The sequence below is a fragment of the Mastomys coucha genome, unplaced genomic scaffold (assembly GCF_008632895.1).
Source record: "Mastomys coucha isolate ucsf_1 unplaced genomic scaffold, UCSF_Mcou_1 pScaffold17, whole genome shotgun sequence".
Taxonomy (NCBI): domain Eukaryota; kingdom Metazoa; phylum Chordata; class Mammalia; order Rodentia; family Muridae; genus Mastomys; species Mastomys coucha.
In genome coordinates, this window is record NW_022196899.1 from 9,046,418 (window position 1) to 9,065,652 (window position 19,235).

Here is a 19,235-nt window from a genome sequence, read left to right on the forward strand (position 1 = left end):
ACCTTGGTGTAACTCTAACTAAACAAGTAAAAGATCTGTTTGACAAGAACTTCAAGTCTCTGAAGAAGAAAAATAAAGAAGATCTCAGAAGATGGTAAGGTCTCCTATTCTCATGGAATGGCAGGATTAATAGAGTAAAAATCTTGCTAAAGGCAATATACAGATTCAATCCAAAGTGACACCAAAATTCCAACTCAATTCTTCACAGACTTAGAAAGAGCAATTTGCAAATTTATCTGGAATAACAACAACAAAAAAACCAGAATAGCCAAAACTATTCTCAACAATAAAGGAACCTCTGGTGGAATCACCATCCTGGACCTCAAGCTGTACTACAGAGCAATTGTGATAAAAACTGCATGGTCTTGCTACAGTAACAGGCAGGTAGATCAATGGAATAGAATTGAAGACCCAGAAATGAACTCACACACCTATGGTCACTTGATCATTGACAAAGGAGCTAAAACCATCCAGTGGAAAAAAGACAGAATTTTTAACAAATGGTGCTTGACTAAATGGAGGACAGCATGTAGAAGCATGAAAATCGATCCATTCTTATCTCCTTGTACAAAGTTCAAGTCCAAGTGGATCAAGGACTTCCACATAAAACCAGGTACATTGATACTTATAGAGGAGAAAGTGGGGAAGAGCTTCAAACATATGGGCACAGGGGGAAAAAATTCCTGAATAAAACACCAATGGCTTGTGCTGTATGATCAAGGATTGACAAGTGAGACCTCATAAAAATCCAAAGCATCAGGCTGGGCATGGTGGCTCACACCTTTAATCCCAGCACTTGGGAAGTAGAGGCAGGCAGCTTAATGAGTTTGAGGCCAGCCTGGTCTACAGAGTGAGTTCCAGGATAGCCAGAGCTACATAGAGAAACCCTGTCTCGAAAAACCAGAAAAAAAAAAAAAAACTTTCTGTAAGGCAAAGGACAATGTCAATAGGACAAAAAGGCAACCAACAGATTGGGAAAAGATCTTTAGCAATCTTACATCCAATATGTAAAAAGAACTCAAGAAGTTAGACTCCAGAGAACCAAATAACCCCATTAAAAAGTGGGATACAGAGCTAAACAAAGAATTTTTAACTGAGGAATCTAGAATGACTGAGAAGTACCTGAAGAAATGTTCAACATCCTTAGTCATCAGGGAAATGCAAATCAAAACAACCCTGAGATTCAACCTCACAACAATCAGAATGGCTAAGATCAAAAACTCAGGTAACAGCAGATGCTGGCAAGGTTGTGGAGAAAGAGGAACACTCCTTCATTGCTGGTGGGATTGCAAGCTGGTATAACCACTATGAAAATCAGTTTGGTGGTTCCTCAGGAAATTAGACATAGTATGACAGAGGACCCAGCTATACCACTCCTGGGCATCTACCCAGAAGATGCTCCAATATGTAATAAGGATACAAGTTCCACTATGTTCATAGCAGCCTTATTTACAATAGCCAGGAGCTGGAAAGAACCCAGATGTCCTTCAACAGAGTAATGGATTCAGAAAATGTGATACATTTACACAATGGAGTAGTACTCAGCTATTAAAAATAATGAAGTCACTAAATTCTTAGGCAAATTATTAATATCATTAGAAAATATCATCCTGAGTGAGTAGCCCAATCCCAAAAGAAAACACATGTTATGCACTCACTGATAAGTGAATATTATCCCAAAAGCTCCAAATACCCAAGATACAATTCATAGACCACATTAAGCTCAATAAGAATGAAGACCAAAATGTGGATGCTTCAATCCTTTTTAGAAGGAGAAAAAAAAATACTCACCGGAGCAAATATGGAGATAAAGTGTAGAGCAGAGACTGAAAGAAAGGCCACCCAGAGACTGTCCCACCTGAGGATTTATACCATATACAGTTTCCAAACCCAAATTCTCTTTTGGATGCCAAGAAATGCCTGCTGAAAGGAACCCGATATGGCTGTCTCCTGAGAGGCCCTGCCAGAGCCTTACAACTACAGAGGCAGATGTTAGCAACCAACCATTGGACTGAGTACGGGTTCCTAATACGGGACTTAGAGAAGGTACTGAAGGAGTTGAAGAGTACTGAAGGAGTTGAAGGGGTTTGCAACCCCAATGGGAAGAACAAAAATATCAACCAACCAGACTCCCCCAGAACTCCCAGGGACTAAGCAATCAACAAAGGAGTCCACATGGCTCCAGCTGCACATATAGTAGAGAATGGCCTTGTCATGCACCAATGGAAGGAGAGGTCCTTGGTCCTATGAAGGCTTGATAGATGCCCCAGCATAGGGGAATCAAGAGCAGGGTGGTGGGAGTGGGTAGGTGGGTGGAGAAACACCCTCATAGAAGCAGGGGGAGGGAGGATGTTATATGGTGTATCCAGGAGGGAGGGGAAACCAGGAAAGGGGATAACATTTGAAATTTAAATTAAGAAAATATCCAATAATAATAATAAAAAAAAGAATCAGTTGCTATGGAGCAAGGCTCACCCATGGGCTAATTCACACGTGGCTGATTCCTTCTCTTTTATCTTCCATGTTGTGATTCATCCAGGGTGATTTTCTAGGGAGTAGAAATTGGGTTGGACACATGAGACAAGTAAACTTGTTTACTCTATTTAAAAAAAAGATTGTAAGTTAATACAACTATTAATACAAAACAATACATCTGAAGACAATGAAAATGGTACATCTGAGTCTGGATAATTGAATACCAACTAACAAAAATTGATGAAGCTTAAATAAAATTGCATGGAAAACATTCAGAGTATGTGAGCAAGAGTAAGAGAACGGCTCAAGGAACACCGCCACTAATGACATTAACTGAAAATAAAATCGATTGTATGGTGAGTTATAAAGAAGACATGATTTAGCTTTGTTTACTATTCGTAAGCATTAAATACTTCAAAAACTTACTGATTTTTAAAGAATTCTTTGATGTTAGAGCACAAGGAATTCGAGAAAGTCTTCATAATAAAATTCAATTATGTTTTTCTACAAACAAAAGAATTCCTTTTCCAGATGGATGGAAAATTTTTATGAAAAAAACAAGGAATACAGACATGATTTGTTTTCTTATTTCACCTCAACACAGTGAGGAATTAAAAAAAGCATTATTCTGAAAATTAGTACTCTCCGAGCCAACACTGCAAATGAAAACGTGGAATGAACTTGAGGTAGTTTATATTCCCTCCCTTTCAAATAGAAGATAAAATGAGGTTCTATATGAAATGGGAAGTGATCTTAATGGGAGAGCTACTGGATAGTTAGTGTATCTTTAGATTAGCAAGGGTCAGAACACTTGGCTCCTAGTGGATATATGTGGGACCAATACCAAGATACTTTGGCAAGAATTCAATACCTTGATATAAATAAATGGAAGGGTGCAGGTATTTTCATGTGTTTTAGTTCCTGAATCTTATCCAGCAGTTGAATGTCATTTGATTATCGCCCTGAAGAGATAGGAAGTTGGTGTCAATACCTAACATAAACTTGGAAAGAGATGTTTTGGTAAAGAATTAAGCCTTTATGTCAGACATATGAAGAGACAGCGGTACCACAGGGGCAAGCTCACATGATGATGAGAGAAAGCAAGAGAATATGCTGTTGGCATCTCTGTCTTTTCATGATAAGAATGTTGTAAAGTAACGGTGAGTTGTAGGTGGCTGTTCAAAGCTAAGAACTCTGGAGAGCCGAGTTAAGACATGGATAACTCATGACACTTAAAGAGAATAATTTTCAAGGATGTGTTTTCCAGAGGAAATATAATGTGTTAACTTGATAAAACTCCCAAACTTAAATCCCTGCAGGGAGTCTATGGTCCAAGTTGCTTGAAATCATCAACATCTCTTTCCCTGAGTTTTTCCTTCAGCAGCTTCCAAGTGACACCAGTTGTAGGCCAGCTATGCGCTCAGGAATCTTGGTGCCCTAACACTATGTCATTTCAACTTCAATTTTAAGAAATCTCTGAAATTCTAGTATCGCTCAGTTTAACATGTTGTCTTGATAAAATTCTTAGAACTTCCTGTGTCTTGAATTTCATAGAAAAATATGGAAATCTTTCTTTATCCTAAGGATTTTACAACATGTTTAGAATTTTACATGTGGAATACGGAAAAGGGAGAATAAAGCACATATAAAAGGAAAATAACCATTCCATCAGAGCTGAGACTTCCTGCCCCAACCAACTAACCTTGAGTCCCTGCTAACCTTGACGACCCAGCCCCCATCTTTCTCTCAATATATATATATATATTTGCAACTATTATATTCATTTATCCTAACCTTTACTAATTGCATTGAGCATGGTCTTGTTGTGGCTTTTCTGTTTGTTGTTTTTTGTGGAGTATCACTTATTCCCTTCATAGCTTCTGAAAATATCCCTTCTACTTTGTAAGTTATGCTTTATCTTGCTGCCACTGAACAACATGTGGTCGGATTTGAAGCAGGACATGACATATCTTGCTGTCAGTGAGACTTAACCTCTGAGGCTCACTTTACTGAAACCTTGAGAATGAGAGTGATGATAAAGATAGTAAAAGCAGAAATGGAAATAATACTTCAGAGTATGGTTTTAGTATTTGATGGAGTTATGCTTAGAAAAGGCAAGGAAGTCTAGGACCTTGTGTGTGCTTTCTCAGTGTCAGCTCTTACTAAGCCACAGGGCATTCACTCTCGGTGCTTATCTCAAGGAAATGCTATGTTCTTGATTTATGTGTTTTTCAAGTACACTAGAGGATCCTTCAGTTAAAAGCCCCACAGCACATCCACTATCCAGACTTAATTCATCCTGGTATAGTTTCCAATAAAAGTATTATAGCACATATCTGTGAGAAGCACAGTGTTCCTACACTTATTCATTGATATGGAAGTTTCTTTGTTTCCAAACTTGGGATAGTAACACCTAAGCAAAAGAACTGCTCTAAAAGTTTAAAATATACACCTTGGCACAAGGATACACTCTCTATCTGTTTGTGTTGATCTCTCTCTCTCTCTCTCTCTCTCTCTCTCTCTCTCTCTCTCTCTCTCTCTCACACACACACACTCTCTATGTGTGTGTGTTGTCTGTGTATGTGTGTGTGTGTGAGAGGGGAGGGGAGGGAGAGAACACATACCTATTACTTGGCTACTCTGAGAAGATCATGTTTCCAGCTGGCTCTCTGTCTCCTGCCTCTTAAAACTGTGCCAGGGTGGATGTTTTTTGATCTTCCTTCTCAGGTACTTTTGAGATTCCCAACTACTGTAGTCTAAAGCATGCCAACATTGAAGCCATTAGCTCAACCATAAAACTCAAGACTGTGTGGATGGTATTCTATGATGTGAACAAAATAATATTAGAAAAGAGTGACAAGATGGATTCCCTCTACACAGCTGAAAACTCAATGATGGTGCAAATTTTGCCCGATAAGAGCTGCCAGTCATAGGTGAATACATGGGAGGGAATTGCTTTAACAGCTGTGATGATGGAGGGACAATTTGTTTTTCATATGTGAAAAAAACCCATATGAATTATGTAGCCTGCATAAAAACTGTTCAAGTTGGTATTAATGATTGAAAATGGAGAAGTATCATTGTAAACAGACGAAGTTGTCACTTTGACTATACATAATCCTTTGGGAAATCTAAACATACAGATATGTGCATCCTTACAACACTATGCTATCAGTACCTAATAATCACTAACTCTTTTCTTCTTCACATCATATATATATATATATATATATATATATATATATATATATATATATATATATATATATTACACATTGAGAAAGTATTTTCTTTACTTGTTGTATTAAAATGGTTTGCTATGGCCAGCCATCTATATGGTATTGATTCTAGGAATGGAGTTAATAATATTTGTAAAGGAGTTGTTGCCTATTTGATATGGCTTTGTTTCCATTAAGCTAAACTAATGTAAATCAGAGAATATTAGAGTTAGACAAGGAAAGAAAAGATAGATATGGAGAAAGCATTTGATTTAATAAAGTCACTACAGTATTTGCATGTTGTCTGACTTCATTAAAAATGTATAATTATATAGACTTTATAATTTATTAAAATTGATATATTGTGCAAGTATTTGTTGAGGTTCTACTCTGTGCCAGTTGCCAGTCTGATCTCTGGATACTCTTTGCTAAAGAAAACAAAGTTTTGTGATGAGAAATGAATGTTCCAATAAAAAGATCATCAAAAAAATTAATATGGAGTATTAATAGGTGATTTTTAAATATTATGGAGAAAACTAATCAGGAAGAATGTTATGGGATACATAAACACATACTAAACTATGTAAAAATACACGGGTAGGATATGGATAACAGCTTTTTTTGAGAGGACATAGAAGAATGCAGTCTCCAACAGCCCTTCTGAAGTGTGAGTGTAGTTAGTCAAAAGAGGTGGAGGATATACAAAATACTGAAAATCTATTTGGATGGCATTCTTAGCATCTCCAATTATGGAATGCAATAATTACTAGAATATTAATTGATTTTTACACTTAAATAATCCTCCTGTCAATGCTCACAAGGATGTTTTCTCTACCAATTCTCACTAAAATGAAGAATTTTGACAGCTGAGTATGGCCACTGCTGCTGCTCTAATGAAAGGGGAACTTAACACATAATCTAGGTGACCTATTACCAAGAAATGTTCCACTGTTGTATGTGGGTCCTCCTCAATGTAAAAACAAACAAACAAAAGTCACAAAACAAACCAACAACCATCCTTGTTGTTTTATAGACACAAACACTCAGGAGTATCTGGTCCAGGCATCTCTTTGAGCTGATTGTTCTGATTGCTCAAGATTGTTCTTACCTGGGTAGAGTACAATGCACGTGAAGTCACAGCTGCCACACTTTCCATCTGAGGAGACAGTGGCACATGCTACTAAGGTAAGGTGTCACCTCAGTATTGTCAGAGTAGAGCGCTGAGCACTGAAATGAGGCTGGAGGTAGATGGAAGCTTCTAGCAAAACTTTCTGCAAGGAGCAGCATAGTTCTTAGCATGCATTAAATACTTTCTGAGCCTGAGTTCCAACAGTGGACTCCTCCTTTTGTGGATGTTAAGCATAGAGCTCTGCTTTGTTGTCAAAGCACACACTGACTGAAGAAATAGACAACACAGCAAGTGATGACTACTTCAGTAATTAAATATACAACACGCAGGAGAGGGCCAATAAGGGAAGGATAACAAAATGCTAATTTTAGCATTTTCAAGTGGGCAAAGAATATATGAACTCGCAGGATACTTTTTAATATTTGAAAATACCAAGGGTCTTCACGTTTCACACAATAATTCTCAGTGTTACTATTCCTGCTAACTGTATGAATCTGTTCATAATTCAACATCGCTTCGAGCACAACACTTTAGTCATCGAAATCTTATTAAAGAACTTAACCAACATTGGTTGAGGTGTTAGAAAATTCTAATTTTCTCTGGGAGATTTGCATTGGACAGAGTAGTTACAGGCAGTGGCACATCCCTGTAATTTTACGAGAATGGTATTGCCCTGGCTTTCACTGTGTGATTGCTGGTTACCTTCTGTCAGCGAGCAACAGCTTCACTGCAAAGCAGGAGCAGACTACGTCTCTTTTGTCTCCGTGGTCAAACCAATTACTTCTTAGAAAGTCGGAATTTCCTTTTTCAGCATGACTATGTACAGGAGCAAACGCAGACATCAGAGATGTAAGTAGATGCTGACCCAACTTTCTCATTTGACTGTGGTGAGAAAAACATACTTGATTTCTTAAAAGGCTAATCATGACTCCTTCCGATATATGCTGGTAGGAGGAGAGATTTTGTAGCTCTTTTAACCCTGACCTTTATCTTTATCCCTCTTACATGCTTGAAAGATGTTAAGGGAGAGGGGATAATTTGCTTGTTACTATGGTAACCCTTCAAAAGGTTTACAAAATCAACAGAGAAACAGATCCAATGCAGTTTCAGCCTAGCTCAGCAGCCTTCATTCATGCAAGGTGCTGGACAGTTCTTCTCTTCTTTATGAGTGATAGATTTTTTTTTTTCTTTTCTTTCTTGGAAGTCTATGGAAAGGTTTGGGAATTCAGTGTAAAACTTCTATTTATGCCTCCAGCTTCAATTATAAAAAATCTCAAGGCAAATAAAGCAGTTCAGAATGGAGGAGGGATACTTAATTGTGAATGACAAGGTGAATATTTAACAGGCTATGTCCTGCCCAAACTTCTTGGTCCAGAACGTAATTCGCTGCTGCGGACACCATTTCAAAGGGTTAAAGGGAGTCATTGGGAATTCTCCCTAAGGAGCCCATTCTTAGTTAAAAGGCATGAAGCTAAGCCTACAACACAGATGATTATGAAGCCCAAACCCTCAGGATTTAGATGAAAGTCAAAGACTGACAATAAAACTCTCGGTGGCAAGGCAATATACCTCCGGTGAAACCTTCTCAATTGGATCTTCCTCTAGTAAGTCAAACTTTCTCGCTTTATCTTTTCTGTTGTGGAAAGTAAATATAACCAGTGAGTTCCAAATAGCCTATCGCTAACTGTGCTTATCATTTCACTCCAGTATGGGCATCTTTATTCTTTGCTCCAATCTGTGCTTTCTCACTCTTCATTACAGTGTGTTTAGATGTTACAGAGTAATTTCAAAAGCAGAAAGATTATGAGCAGCAGTTCCTCTGTCAAAGTCCATAACCTGATAGGAACGCAATGTTATTTCTCATCATTTACTATTGGGTCTATTTTCACTTTATACTTGAAAACTAATATTGTTCTTGCTCAAGGAAGTTTTATATGCCATTCAAATCCCTGACTGTTAAGGATATCACCTTGATAGTATCTCTTTCTTATAACCAAGGCATGATATTGTAGCATGCTATACTTTTTTTTTATAAACATGATTGGTTTGAAGTCTACAAATATATGGATAATTAATTTCCTTGTGATTTCCTCACACAAGAATGAATCTAAATTATGCATGCCCCTGAAATCCATCTCCCACCTCTACTCCTGTATCTTTTGTACGCCCCCTCGTTTTCCCCCTTGAGGGTAATCAGTGCCTTAATGCATACAGCAAATAAAGGATTCACAGAAAAAAATCACACTCAGTTTTTCTGCCACTAAAATGTGCTTGCTAAAGTCTGCGATTAAGCAGCAGGAAGAAATTGTGAATTACAGGAGACAAACCAGGAGACGTATAATTATACAAGCATGAACACAGTAGGGTGAACCAAAATGCTGTAGCTTAAAAATATCTAAGGTGTTACTTATGTTCAATTGTATCAGTTAACTGCACTATGTTCTATTAACTGCTTCTATTTTCTAATAATGTGCAATATCAGAAGCCATGGATATAATAAAATTAAATGTAAAAAAAAAAGACTAGCAATAAAAGCTAATAGAATCCTAGATGAATTTCTATCTTGTACAAATAGTATTTGGAAGAGAAGAATATGATGTGATTGTTTCTCATCCAATGAGTATAGAAGGTGTCTGGATCACTATAAACCAACTTTCAGATCATTTTTATTCCACACATCTTTTATATACATGCTTGATCGTGTCAAAAGCATTTTGTTCTCCTAAGGCAATTGCTCTGCAATTAAGGCAATAACTGCACACCTAACAAAATTTCCCTGTTGGTAGAAAACGATGTATTCTTGTGATCCTCTTTTAAATAAAAATAGTTCATAAAGCAACCTTCTCCTTTTCTCCTTTCCTAAAGATTTTGTAAATATTTCTCAGTAAAATAATACAACCTCCTTTAATTAACTACCAAATGGAAAGGAAAAGTGCCCATGGCTGTGTTAAAGCTTTGAAAAATGGAGAGCAAAGCATCTTGCAGAGAGAATTCAAAATATAATTTGCATTAAGCCTTTGACGGCCCATGAGGGACCTTAAATCAATTCTCAGTTATACTTTCTGCATAAGAGGAGAGGTGACTAGTGCATTTCTTCCCTTAATTCTGGAGACCAGTTACATTAGAAAATGCCCACCCTCAGTGTTCCTATAATGAACTTTTTACTGAACAAGTGCAAACCAGCTCTCAGATACATGATTTCCCGAATGATTTTTGAAAATATTTGCATGTGTCAAGTGCTGATTTTTTGTAGAAGCCAACGAGACCACTTTAAGAAAGTCTAATAATCAATATGTATTTTTTAAAAATTAATTTTCTCAGTAAACTGCCATTAGCATGTATGATTTTTTACCTTTGTGTTTCATATTGTCTTCTCAAAGAGTATTTATTAAAATACACAATTCAAATTTTGAAAAACTCATATTATGTATAAACAACAACTACCTGTAACCTCACATACTGAAACTCCAGAAGACCTTGAGAAAATATCTTTGGAGACTTTTGGAAGACATACAATATAAAATAAAATAAAGATATAAAATAAAAAAAAAGTTGCTCTAGAAATACAGAGTGAAACAAATGTAGAATCCACTTGGCATGTTACAGAGGATGTTCATATCAGGATAACACTGTTTTCAAATATGGTTACTCTCTATCATTTACTTATTTGGAACAGGGATTACTTTTGGTATTGCTAATGGAACACTTTGGTAGACTCATCTACCTTATCATCTTTATTTTTAGCATGTGTATAGATAGCCTTCGGTCAACTTGACACAAATGAGACTTATCTGAAAGAAGGCAACCTCAATTGAGGAAATGCCCCCATAAGATCTAGCTGTAAGGAATTTTCTGAATTAGCAATTGATGGGGGGGGAGAGTCCAGCCCATTGTGGGTGGTCCCAGACTTGGGCCACCCACACTAGTCCTGGGTGCTCTAACAAAACAGGCTGAGCAAGCCATGGAGAGCAAGCCAGTAATCACAATCACGGCTCTCCATGGCCTCTGCATCAGCTCTTGCCTCCAGATTCCTGCCCTGTTTGAGTGCCTGTCCTGACTTCCTTCAATGATGAATAGTGAGTGATATGAAAGTGTAATCCAAATAAACCCCTTCCTCCCCGATTTGTCTTTCGGTCATGGTGTTTTGTTACAACAATAGAAGCCCTAACTAAGACACCATGGGATTAATTGATGTGGTTACTTTGGAAGCTGAATAACCTTCATCACAGCCTTTTGTAAATACACTTGCCCTCCACCTCTCACTTTTGCAGAATACAAATAGTTCTGTAACTTGCTCAGGAAGATGGTTTCCAAGGTGTCTTCCATTTCTATCCTTCATTTACTCTACCACATAGGACTTTCATTGTCAATCTGACTTCATTCACTGGATGGTCCTTCTTGTCTAGCATGGGAGTCCTAAGCATGGAGGCTTTAGATTCATGGCTGACCATAGAGAGACTACAAAGAACCCTTGGATCAATATATATGTTGGCTACTGTCTGCCAAATGAAGAAAGATACATATGTATATGACTAGGAAAATGTATGGACATACACATGTGCATGTGTGTAACTACTTGAATCTTAAAATAAAATTAATAAAAAATAATTTAATTAGAGATACCAATGTATTAGAGATAATAGAGATAAAAATGTGCACTGGGCATTAGATTTTCTTAAAGTGATCGGTTTGGCTCCTGTAAATATAGAAATAATATTTAGAAATATAATATATATATATATGTAATTTCTTTATATAATTTTGATATATATATATCAAAACATTCATTACATTACCCAGTAATTCTTGAATACATGTGGATACTTTGTTGATAAAAACTACTTGCTGATAAAAATTTTATAATTGCTATGTTTACCTTACCTTTATATAAAAATATAACTGTATCACAGGCATATCTTATATATTCAGTGTTTAGAAAAGTTCATATTCAGAAAAATAGAAAATTACTGTTAGTAAATGAATATCAACAAGCACGTTTACACAACAGTTATATTCTATTTGCCTTCTGAAACGACCTGTATGTCCTCTAGTCTTTGTCAGACCAGAGGATAATATTTAAACCTGAATTAAACCTGTATCTTCTATGTTGGGCATGTACTTCCTTATTGGCACTTACTCCCTGTGTCCATCCTTTGATCGTACTTTCTGTTGACACATTTGAATACACAGATAGACATCTTTTCTGTTTAAAGTATCACTCAAATTCTCATTTGAGTTAGTTCTCTATAATATTCAGGTTAACTTTCTCCTCCTTTTGGATGATATCTCATACTTTTGTAGAAGTTTTGGCTTTTAGCTTGTGCATAGGAAATCATCTTTTTATTCTACCCATCTTTTGTTTCTATTGAGGCATTTTTTGTTAAAAGTACACATGCTTAATGCATAATTGTATAAGGAAATTCAATCATCCAAAAATTTGTATTTAATCATTTATTACTATTTAGACATGATTATAGTTTTGGGGCTATAGCTATGTATACATGGTCCTTGCTGGGAACTGGAGGGTGATACAATACAAGTCATGTGATATGAAAATATGCTATGGAAAAAATAAGGATTTCTGGAAATTGGAGTGAGATACTAGCTTTGTAAAATATGGTTATGAAATACCTGTCTTCATAAGCCAGTATCTAATCTAATAACTGAAAGGATTCAGTGATTGACTGGCTCTCCTTTATTTTTCAAAGTTCCAGGATGTATGCAAGTATGTATGGAACAATGTAAGAGAGCAATTTCCTGTGGAATGTGGAATAAATGAAGGACAGGAATTTTAAAAGCAAAATGAGAGGAAATAGGTAAAGTGAAAAAAATATCAGAAATATAGAACAAATATAAAAAAACCTAGAAAAATAGAATTTAATCCAGTGCACTTCACTTTTAACTAAATACATAGTATATATGTACTAAATTTTAAGAATAAATACTTAAACTTATACTTATAAATGAGGTGTGTGATTCAACTTTCTAGAGCACACACACACATACATACACAAACTGTGATGAAACTCATGGACCACATGAAGCTCAACAGGAAGGAAGACCAAAAAGTGGGTGCTTCAGTCCTACTTAGAAGGGGGAACAAAATGAGGAAAAGGGATGACATTTGAAATGTGAATAAAGAAAATATATAATAAAAAAAGGAGGAATAATATAATCAATTAGAGCTTGGGAGGGACTTGGGAGGAAGGGAGGAGGGGGAAGGGTAAAAGAGGAACAGAATCAGGTATGGGAGGAGATGGAGGAGATGTACAGAGGATCAGGAAATTGAACAGAGGTGTGTAGCAATGAAGGATGGGGATCTGGGGGAGCAACCAGAAAGTCCCAGATGCCAGGAAAGCAAGAGCCTCCCAGGACCCCACAGGGATGACATTAGCTGAAATACCCCACAAAGGGGAGGGAGAACCTGTGGAGACCATATCCAGAGGTTAGGCATGCCCCTGCCCCCAGGTTGAGGGATAGAGCTACCCACCCATCTCCAAAATTTTAATCCAGAATTGCTCCTGTCTAAAGGAAATACAGGGACAAAGAGGTGGAACAGAGACTGAAGGAAAGGCCACCCAGACATTATCCCACCTGGGGATCCATCCCACATGCAGACACCAAACCCAGAAAGTGTTGCTGATGCTAAGAAGTGCCTGCTGATAGGAAGCCTGATACAGCTGTCTCCTGAGAGACTCTGCCAGATCCTGACCAATACAGATGTGGATGCTCGCAGCCAACCATCTGAATGAGCACAAGAACCCCAAAAGAGGAGTTAGGAGAAGGACTGAAAGAACCGAAGGGTTCTTATCAATGGGAGAGGAGGCCCTTCGTCCTATGAAGGCTTGATGCTCCAGTGTAGAGGAATGCTAGGGCAGTGAGGTGGGAGCGGGGAGGGAGAAGCACCCTCCTAGAAGCAGGGTAAAAGAGGACTAGATGAGGCATTTGCAGAGGGGAAACTGGGAAAGGGGATAACATTTGAAATGTAAACAAATAAAATATCCTATTAAAAAATATGCTGGGCGGTGGTGGCTCACGCCTTTAATCCCAGCACTTGGGAGGCAGAGGCAGGTGGGTTACTGAGTTCAAGGCCAGCCTGGTCTACAGAGTGAGTTCCAGGACAGCCAGAGCTACACAGAGAAACCCTGTCTCGAAAAAAAAAAAAGTAAATAAGTTAAGATAGTGATATTTTTGCTGAGTGGTGGTGCCTCACATCTTTAATCTCAGCATTTGGGAGTTAGAAGCAATCAAACCTCTGTAAGTTGGAGGCCAGCCTGTTCTGCTGAATGAGATCCAGGACAGCCAAACCAGGGCAATATTTAAAAACCTTGTCTCAAAACACATACACACACATCCTAAAGGAAAAACAAGTCAATTTTTATCTTTGCACTTCACAAACTGTAGATGCCCAGATGTCAAAATATATTGTTTGACTAGGTACATTTTCTATTCCTTGAAGTGTTATTCTTATTAATATCTTTGTATTATTGATATATTAACACTACCTCTCAGCAAAGTGTATCATAAATACTGAAGTAATAACTTGATAGAACTGTTATAAATTCTCTTTGTTACTAAAAGGCTCCAAAAAGCCAGAAGCCAATTTCTGGTCATGCAGAACTTTCACCATTATTTTTCTGCTACTATTTGAAAGTGATTGTCCCAACTTCTAGTCTTATATTTATTGTTTCATTATGTTTTAGACAGGACTTTATCAAAATCATTTAGTGAAACTACTTGTGATACATTAGCAAGATAAAGCAATTATTTGAAAAATATTTGTTACTAGTGATATCACGCTAGTTATCATGATTAGGTAATTCATTACCTATTAATTTTCAAATTATTTCATATCTCAAATACTGATGCTTTCTTACACACTCAGTTAAGGATATCATCTATAAGGTAAAATATTTTTAAATTTACACTACAGTATTGACTGATTTGAGACTTTGTTTTTTGAAGGCTCCCCAGGGCACAAATTCAATTCTTGATTTTTCTAGTATTGATGTACTTGGAGATTCTGGTTTGACATATGAAACTTCTCTAGGACACAGGAAACAAACCCTGTTTTACTGTCAATATGAATTCTGTAATTGATATGTACTGAGAACATATAACTTTATACATTCCTACAGGGAATTGCATTGTTATATCTACATAGAGTTGAGATGGTTCTTTGAATATACACAGTTAAGACAGCAGATGCCAACCATGAGGTAGAGATGTACAAATGCTGACTGATAATCCCCCTAACCTTAATTGGAAAGGTATATATATATATATATATATATATATATATTCAGCCTTATGCCTAACCACAGGCTGTTACAGGCTTTAGCCAGTGGCTAGTTATGCCTGTAGTAACACAGATTTACTCTCTCTCCTTCCTCCCTCCCTCCCTCCTTTCCTCCCTCCCTCCATCCCTCCCTCTTTCTCTCTCTCCTTTCTCCCTACTTTCCTCTTTCCTCTCCGTCCCACTCCTATCCCACTCCTTCTCCCCATCCCTCCTTTCTCCTTCTCTCTCTATTTAACTATGCCTCACAAAAAGACTCCCTTTGTAGAAGAAAACATTTTTTGCATTTGTAATTTTTCTCCTCTCTCTTATCCACAAACAACTCAAATCTCACTCAACACTTTCTTTCAATTTCGTATGTCCTAAAACTGTGTTCTGCACTTAAAAATTTGAATGAAAATCATGACATTGGCTCTTTCCCCAAGTGTTCAGGTAGAAAGTCTCCACAGAATGTAACATATTTATTCAAGGAATATTGTAATTAAAAATCTTATGCATGTGTATTTACTAAGAACAAATTATACACATGAAACAAACTAAGAACACGGCAAAATGAGATTGCCGGAAAATGCAGAAAAGTCTCAAATCTTTAGTAAGCTATAATCTATCATTCAGAAATATCTCCTCCCAACTCATATTTATCTCTTTCTCTATGGATTTATTTCCTTTTTTACTTTTTAATTCAGGAAAATCTCGTTTTTCTGGTTTGCTTTTATTGTCTGTACTTTTGTGGTCATGCTAAGAGTACTGTACTGAACAATGTCAAGAAATCTTTCTCTTTTGTTTTCTTCTAGTTTTAACAATTCAGATTTTACACTGAACTATCTAACTCATTTAACAGGACCTTTTCTATGTTAAATGATAAAAGTCTCATGACATAAATATCTTGTTTCATTCTTGGCATAGATTCAGTTTTTCCAACATTGTTTATTACGGAAATTGTCCTCTATTATTTGCATGTTTTTGGCATCTTTGTCAAAAATCTATTAACCATAAATATGTGGATTATTTCTGTGATAAATATGTTCGTACACCGATATATGCTTGTTTTCTATTCCACTTAGATAATAACTGCTTAGTGTCAGAAATATGTCTAGAGTTCACACAAACTAATTGAAAAAATTGAGTGAATGTGCTAGAAAGTAATTTCTGAAAGAAGACATGTAAATAGATAATAGATCTATGCAAAAATTTGATTGACAATAATAATAGAAGTGCAAATTAAAACCACAATAAGATATTGACTTGCAGCTGTTACAATGATAGTCAAAATAAAAAGAGTAACAAATGGTGTGGAGAAAAATGCACATGGTTACAGCAATTGAAGATATAACAGGTTGGAGATTTTTTCCAAAATAAAAAATAGAACTAAAGATAATCCACTTCTTTCAAACACACACACACACACACACACACACACACACGAGGTATAAATTAGACTCAGTTATCTCAGAATGTTCTTTTTATCTCCTTATCTCAGACTCTTCATAATAACAGATATGCTTAAGTTTCCATCAACACAAAAGTATATAGAAGAAGATGATGTAATATATACATAAAATAGAATATTACACTGCTACAAAGAGTGGCAAGTTTTATTATTTTTGACAATATAGCAAACCTGGAGACCATTATGCTAAGTTAAGTAAACTGTGTATAGGACAAATATTTCAGGATCTCAATTATATGTGGGTTCAAAAATATTAAACTTATAGAAGCAAAGATTAGTATGGTGGTTACAAGAGCATTGCAAGAGACAATGAACAGTTTCTAGTGCTGTGGTTAAATACCATGAATTGTGGAGGAGGCTGTTTATTTCAGATTACCATTCTCAGGAATAACCCATATCAAAGAGAAGTCAGAACAGGAACTCAAGGCAGGAATCTAGAGGCAGGAAATTGAACCTGAAACATCCAGGAATGCTTATTACTAGCTCACTCCTCATATCTTTTTTTGGCATACACACACACACACACACACACACACACACACACACACACAATTCAAGACCACCTGCATCCACAGTGGCCTAGAAACTGTCTTAGCAATTATTAATCAAGATAATGCCCCAACTACTTACATACAGGCCAATCTTAGAAGGTGACTTTTTTTTTTTCAGTTAGGATTCCTTCTTTCCAGGTATGTATAAGTTTGTATCAAGTTGATAAAAAACCAACCAGGACAGAGGTGTTAATAAAATGTCATACTATTTCAGATAGAAAGAACAAATTAAGTCTACTATAAAGCATAATGACTACAGTTATTATTATATTTCTTGAAAAATCTTGAGTAGATTGCAAATGTGCTTACCACAAAGACATGACAAATGTGTGTGAATAAACATATCACTTGCCCCAAGTAGTCAACTTATAGTGTATACATATGTCAAAGCCTTGCATGATGCAGTGGTGTATCCTATCATTCTCATATATAAAAAATGAATAAATCAGAATTCAATGACAATACTTCCATAAGCAAATGTACTCTGGTAAGTTTATAAGGAAAGATAGTCATTAAGAAGAGTGATGAGAATTCACAAGAAGTAAAATTTTATGGTTGCATATGTGTTATCCTTTGTGTCTTAGTGTTCTATTGCTGTGACAAGATACCACAACTATGACAATTCTTGTTTTTAAAGAGCCTACAATTGGGTATAGTTTCTGGGATATAGTCTATTATGCTCATGTCAGAAATCATGCTGGCATGTAGGCATGTAGTTGAGAATTCTACATCCTGATCCCCAGACAACAAGAAGAAAGAGTCACTAGGCCTGCCTTCATCTTTTTGAAACCCAGGAAGGCCACCCTCAATGGTGACATACTTTCTCCAATAGGGCTACGCCCATTCCAAGAAGGTAATACCTCCTAATATCTGTCAGGTATCACCTCTCCCTAATGGTCAAGCATTCAAACATCTGAGCCTATGATGGCCATTCTTACTCATACTGCCACATTCTAATCCCTAGTGCTCATAGGCTTAAAATTGTATGTAGTCTTTTGAATGAAAATTGCCCTCATAGGCAAATAGGGAGTGACACTATTAGGAGGTATGACCTGGTGGAGAAGTTGTAGCATTATTGAAGGAAGTTTGCTACTAGGGGTTGGCTTTGGGTTTCAAAAGTTAAAGCCAGGCCCTGTAGCTCTCGTTTCGCACAGCCTGTGGACATGGATGTGGAACTCTCAGCTAACACGTCTTCCTATGTACCACCACCTTCCCCACCATCACAATAATAGATAAAAAACCTGAACCTATAATCCAGGTCCAATTAAATGCTTTTCTTTTCCCTAGGGGAAACCTGGGAAGCAGATAGCATTTGAAATATAAACAAAGAAAATATCCAATAAAAGAAAAAAATTGTTATTGACATGGTGTTTTTTTTTACAGCAATAGAAACCTTGACTTTGACACCATATCATAATACAAATATAGCCATTCTAACTTTAAATGTCCCCCCCATCTATCACAATCTCAACATCATTTAAATATACAAAGTTTCAAATCTCTTCTGTGACTCTTAACTGTTATCTCCTGTAAAATCAAAATACAAAAGCAGATCACAGACTTCCAACATACAGTGGCACAGAATATATACTTCCATTCCAAAAGGGAATCAGGAAGCATAGTAAGGAAATACTGAACCAAAGTAAGACCTAAAATGTGCAGGGAATCTCCAACCTCTACATCTCTAGATCTGATGTCACCGGGCTCTTCAGATCTTCAACTATTTTCAGCTCTGTAGACTGCAAAATGCTTCCATGTCTTGAGCTGTTTCCCTACAAAGGCTTCTGCTTTCCTTGGCTGATATTTGATACCTCTGGCATCTCCATTGCCTTGGGATTTCTAAGGCAACCCAGTCTTCACCTTCACACCTTCATGCATAGATCTTTGTTGGCCTCCAGGCTGAGACACCTGTCTTAGTGAAGGTTTCTATTGCTGCAGTTAAACATCATGACCTAAAAGCAAGCTGAGGACCAAAGGGTTTATTCAGTTAAACTTCTATATACCTGTCTACTAAAAAAGTTAAGTCAGAACAAGAATGCAAACAGGGCAGGAACCTGGAAGCGGGAACTGATGGAGAGACCATGGGGGATGTCTGCTAAATTGTTTGCTTCCCCTG

General features: G+C 36.8%; 1 protein-coding gene across 7 annotated transcripts in view; it reads left to right on the top strand.

Moving 5' to 3' along the window:
- Ralyl (RALY RNA binding protein like) overlaps window positions 1-19,235 on the top strand; it is a 673,831-nt gene that overhangs the window by 435,820 nt on the left and 218,776 nt on the right. For 2 of the 7 annotated variants that reach the window (XM_031376351.1, XM_031376352.1), the window contains exon 1: window positions 7,443-7,671. The exons of the other annotated variants lie outside the window; for them this stretch is intronic. In XM_031376351.1, the coding sequence (XP_031232211.1) occupies window positions 7,635-7,671 (37 nt within the window). In that variant the 5' untranslated portion in view covers window positions 7,443-7,634. Of the gene's footprint in view, window positions 1-7,442; window positions 7,672-19,235 lie in introns of those variants that run through there. 7 annotated transcript variants of the gene reach the window in all.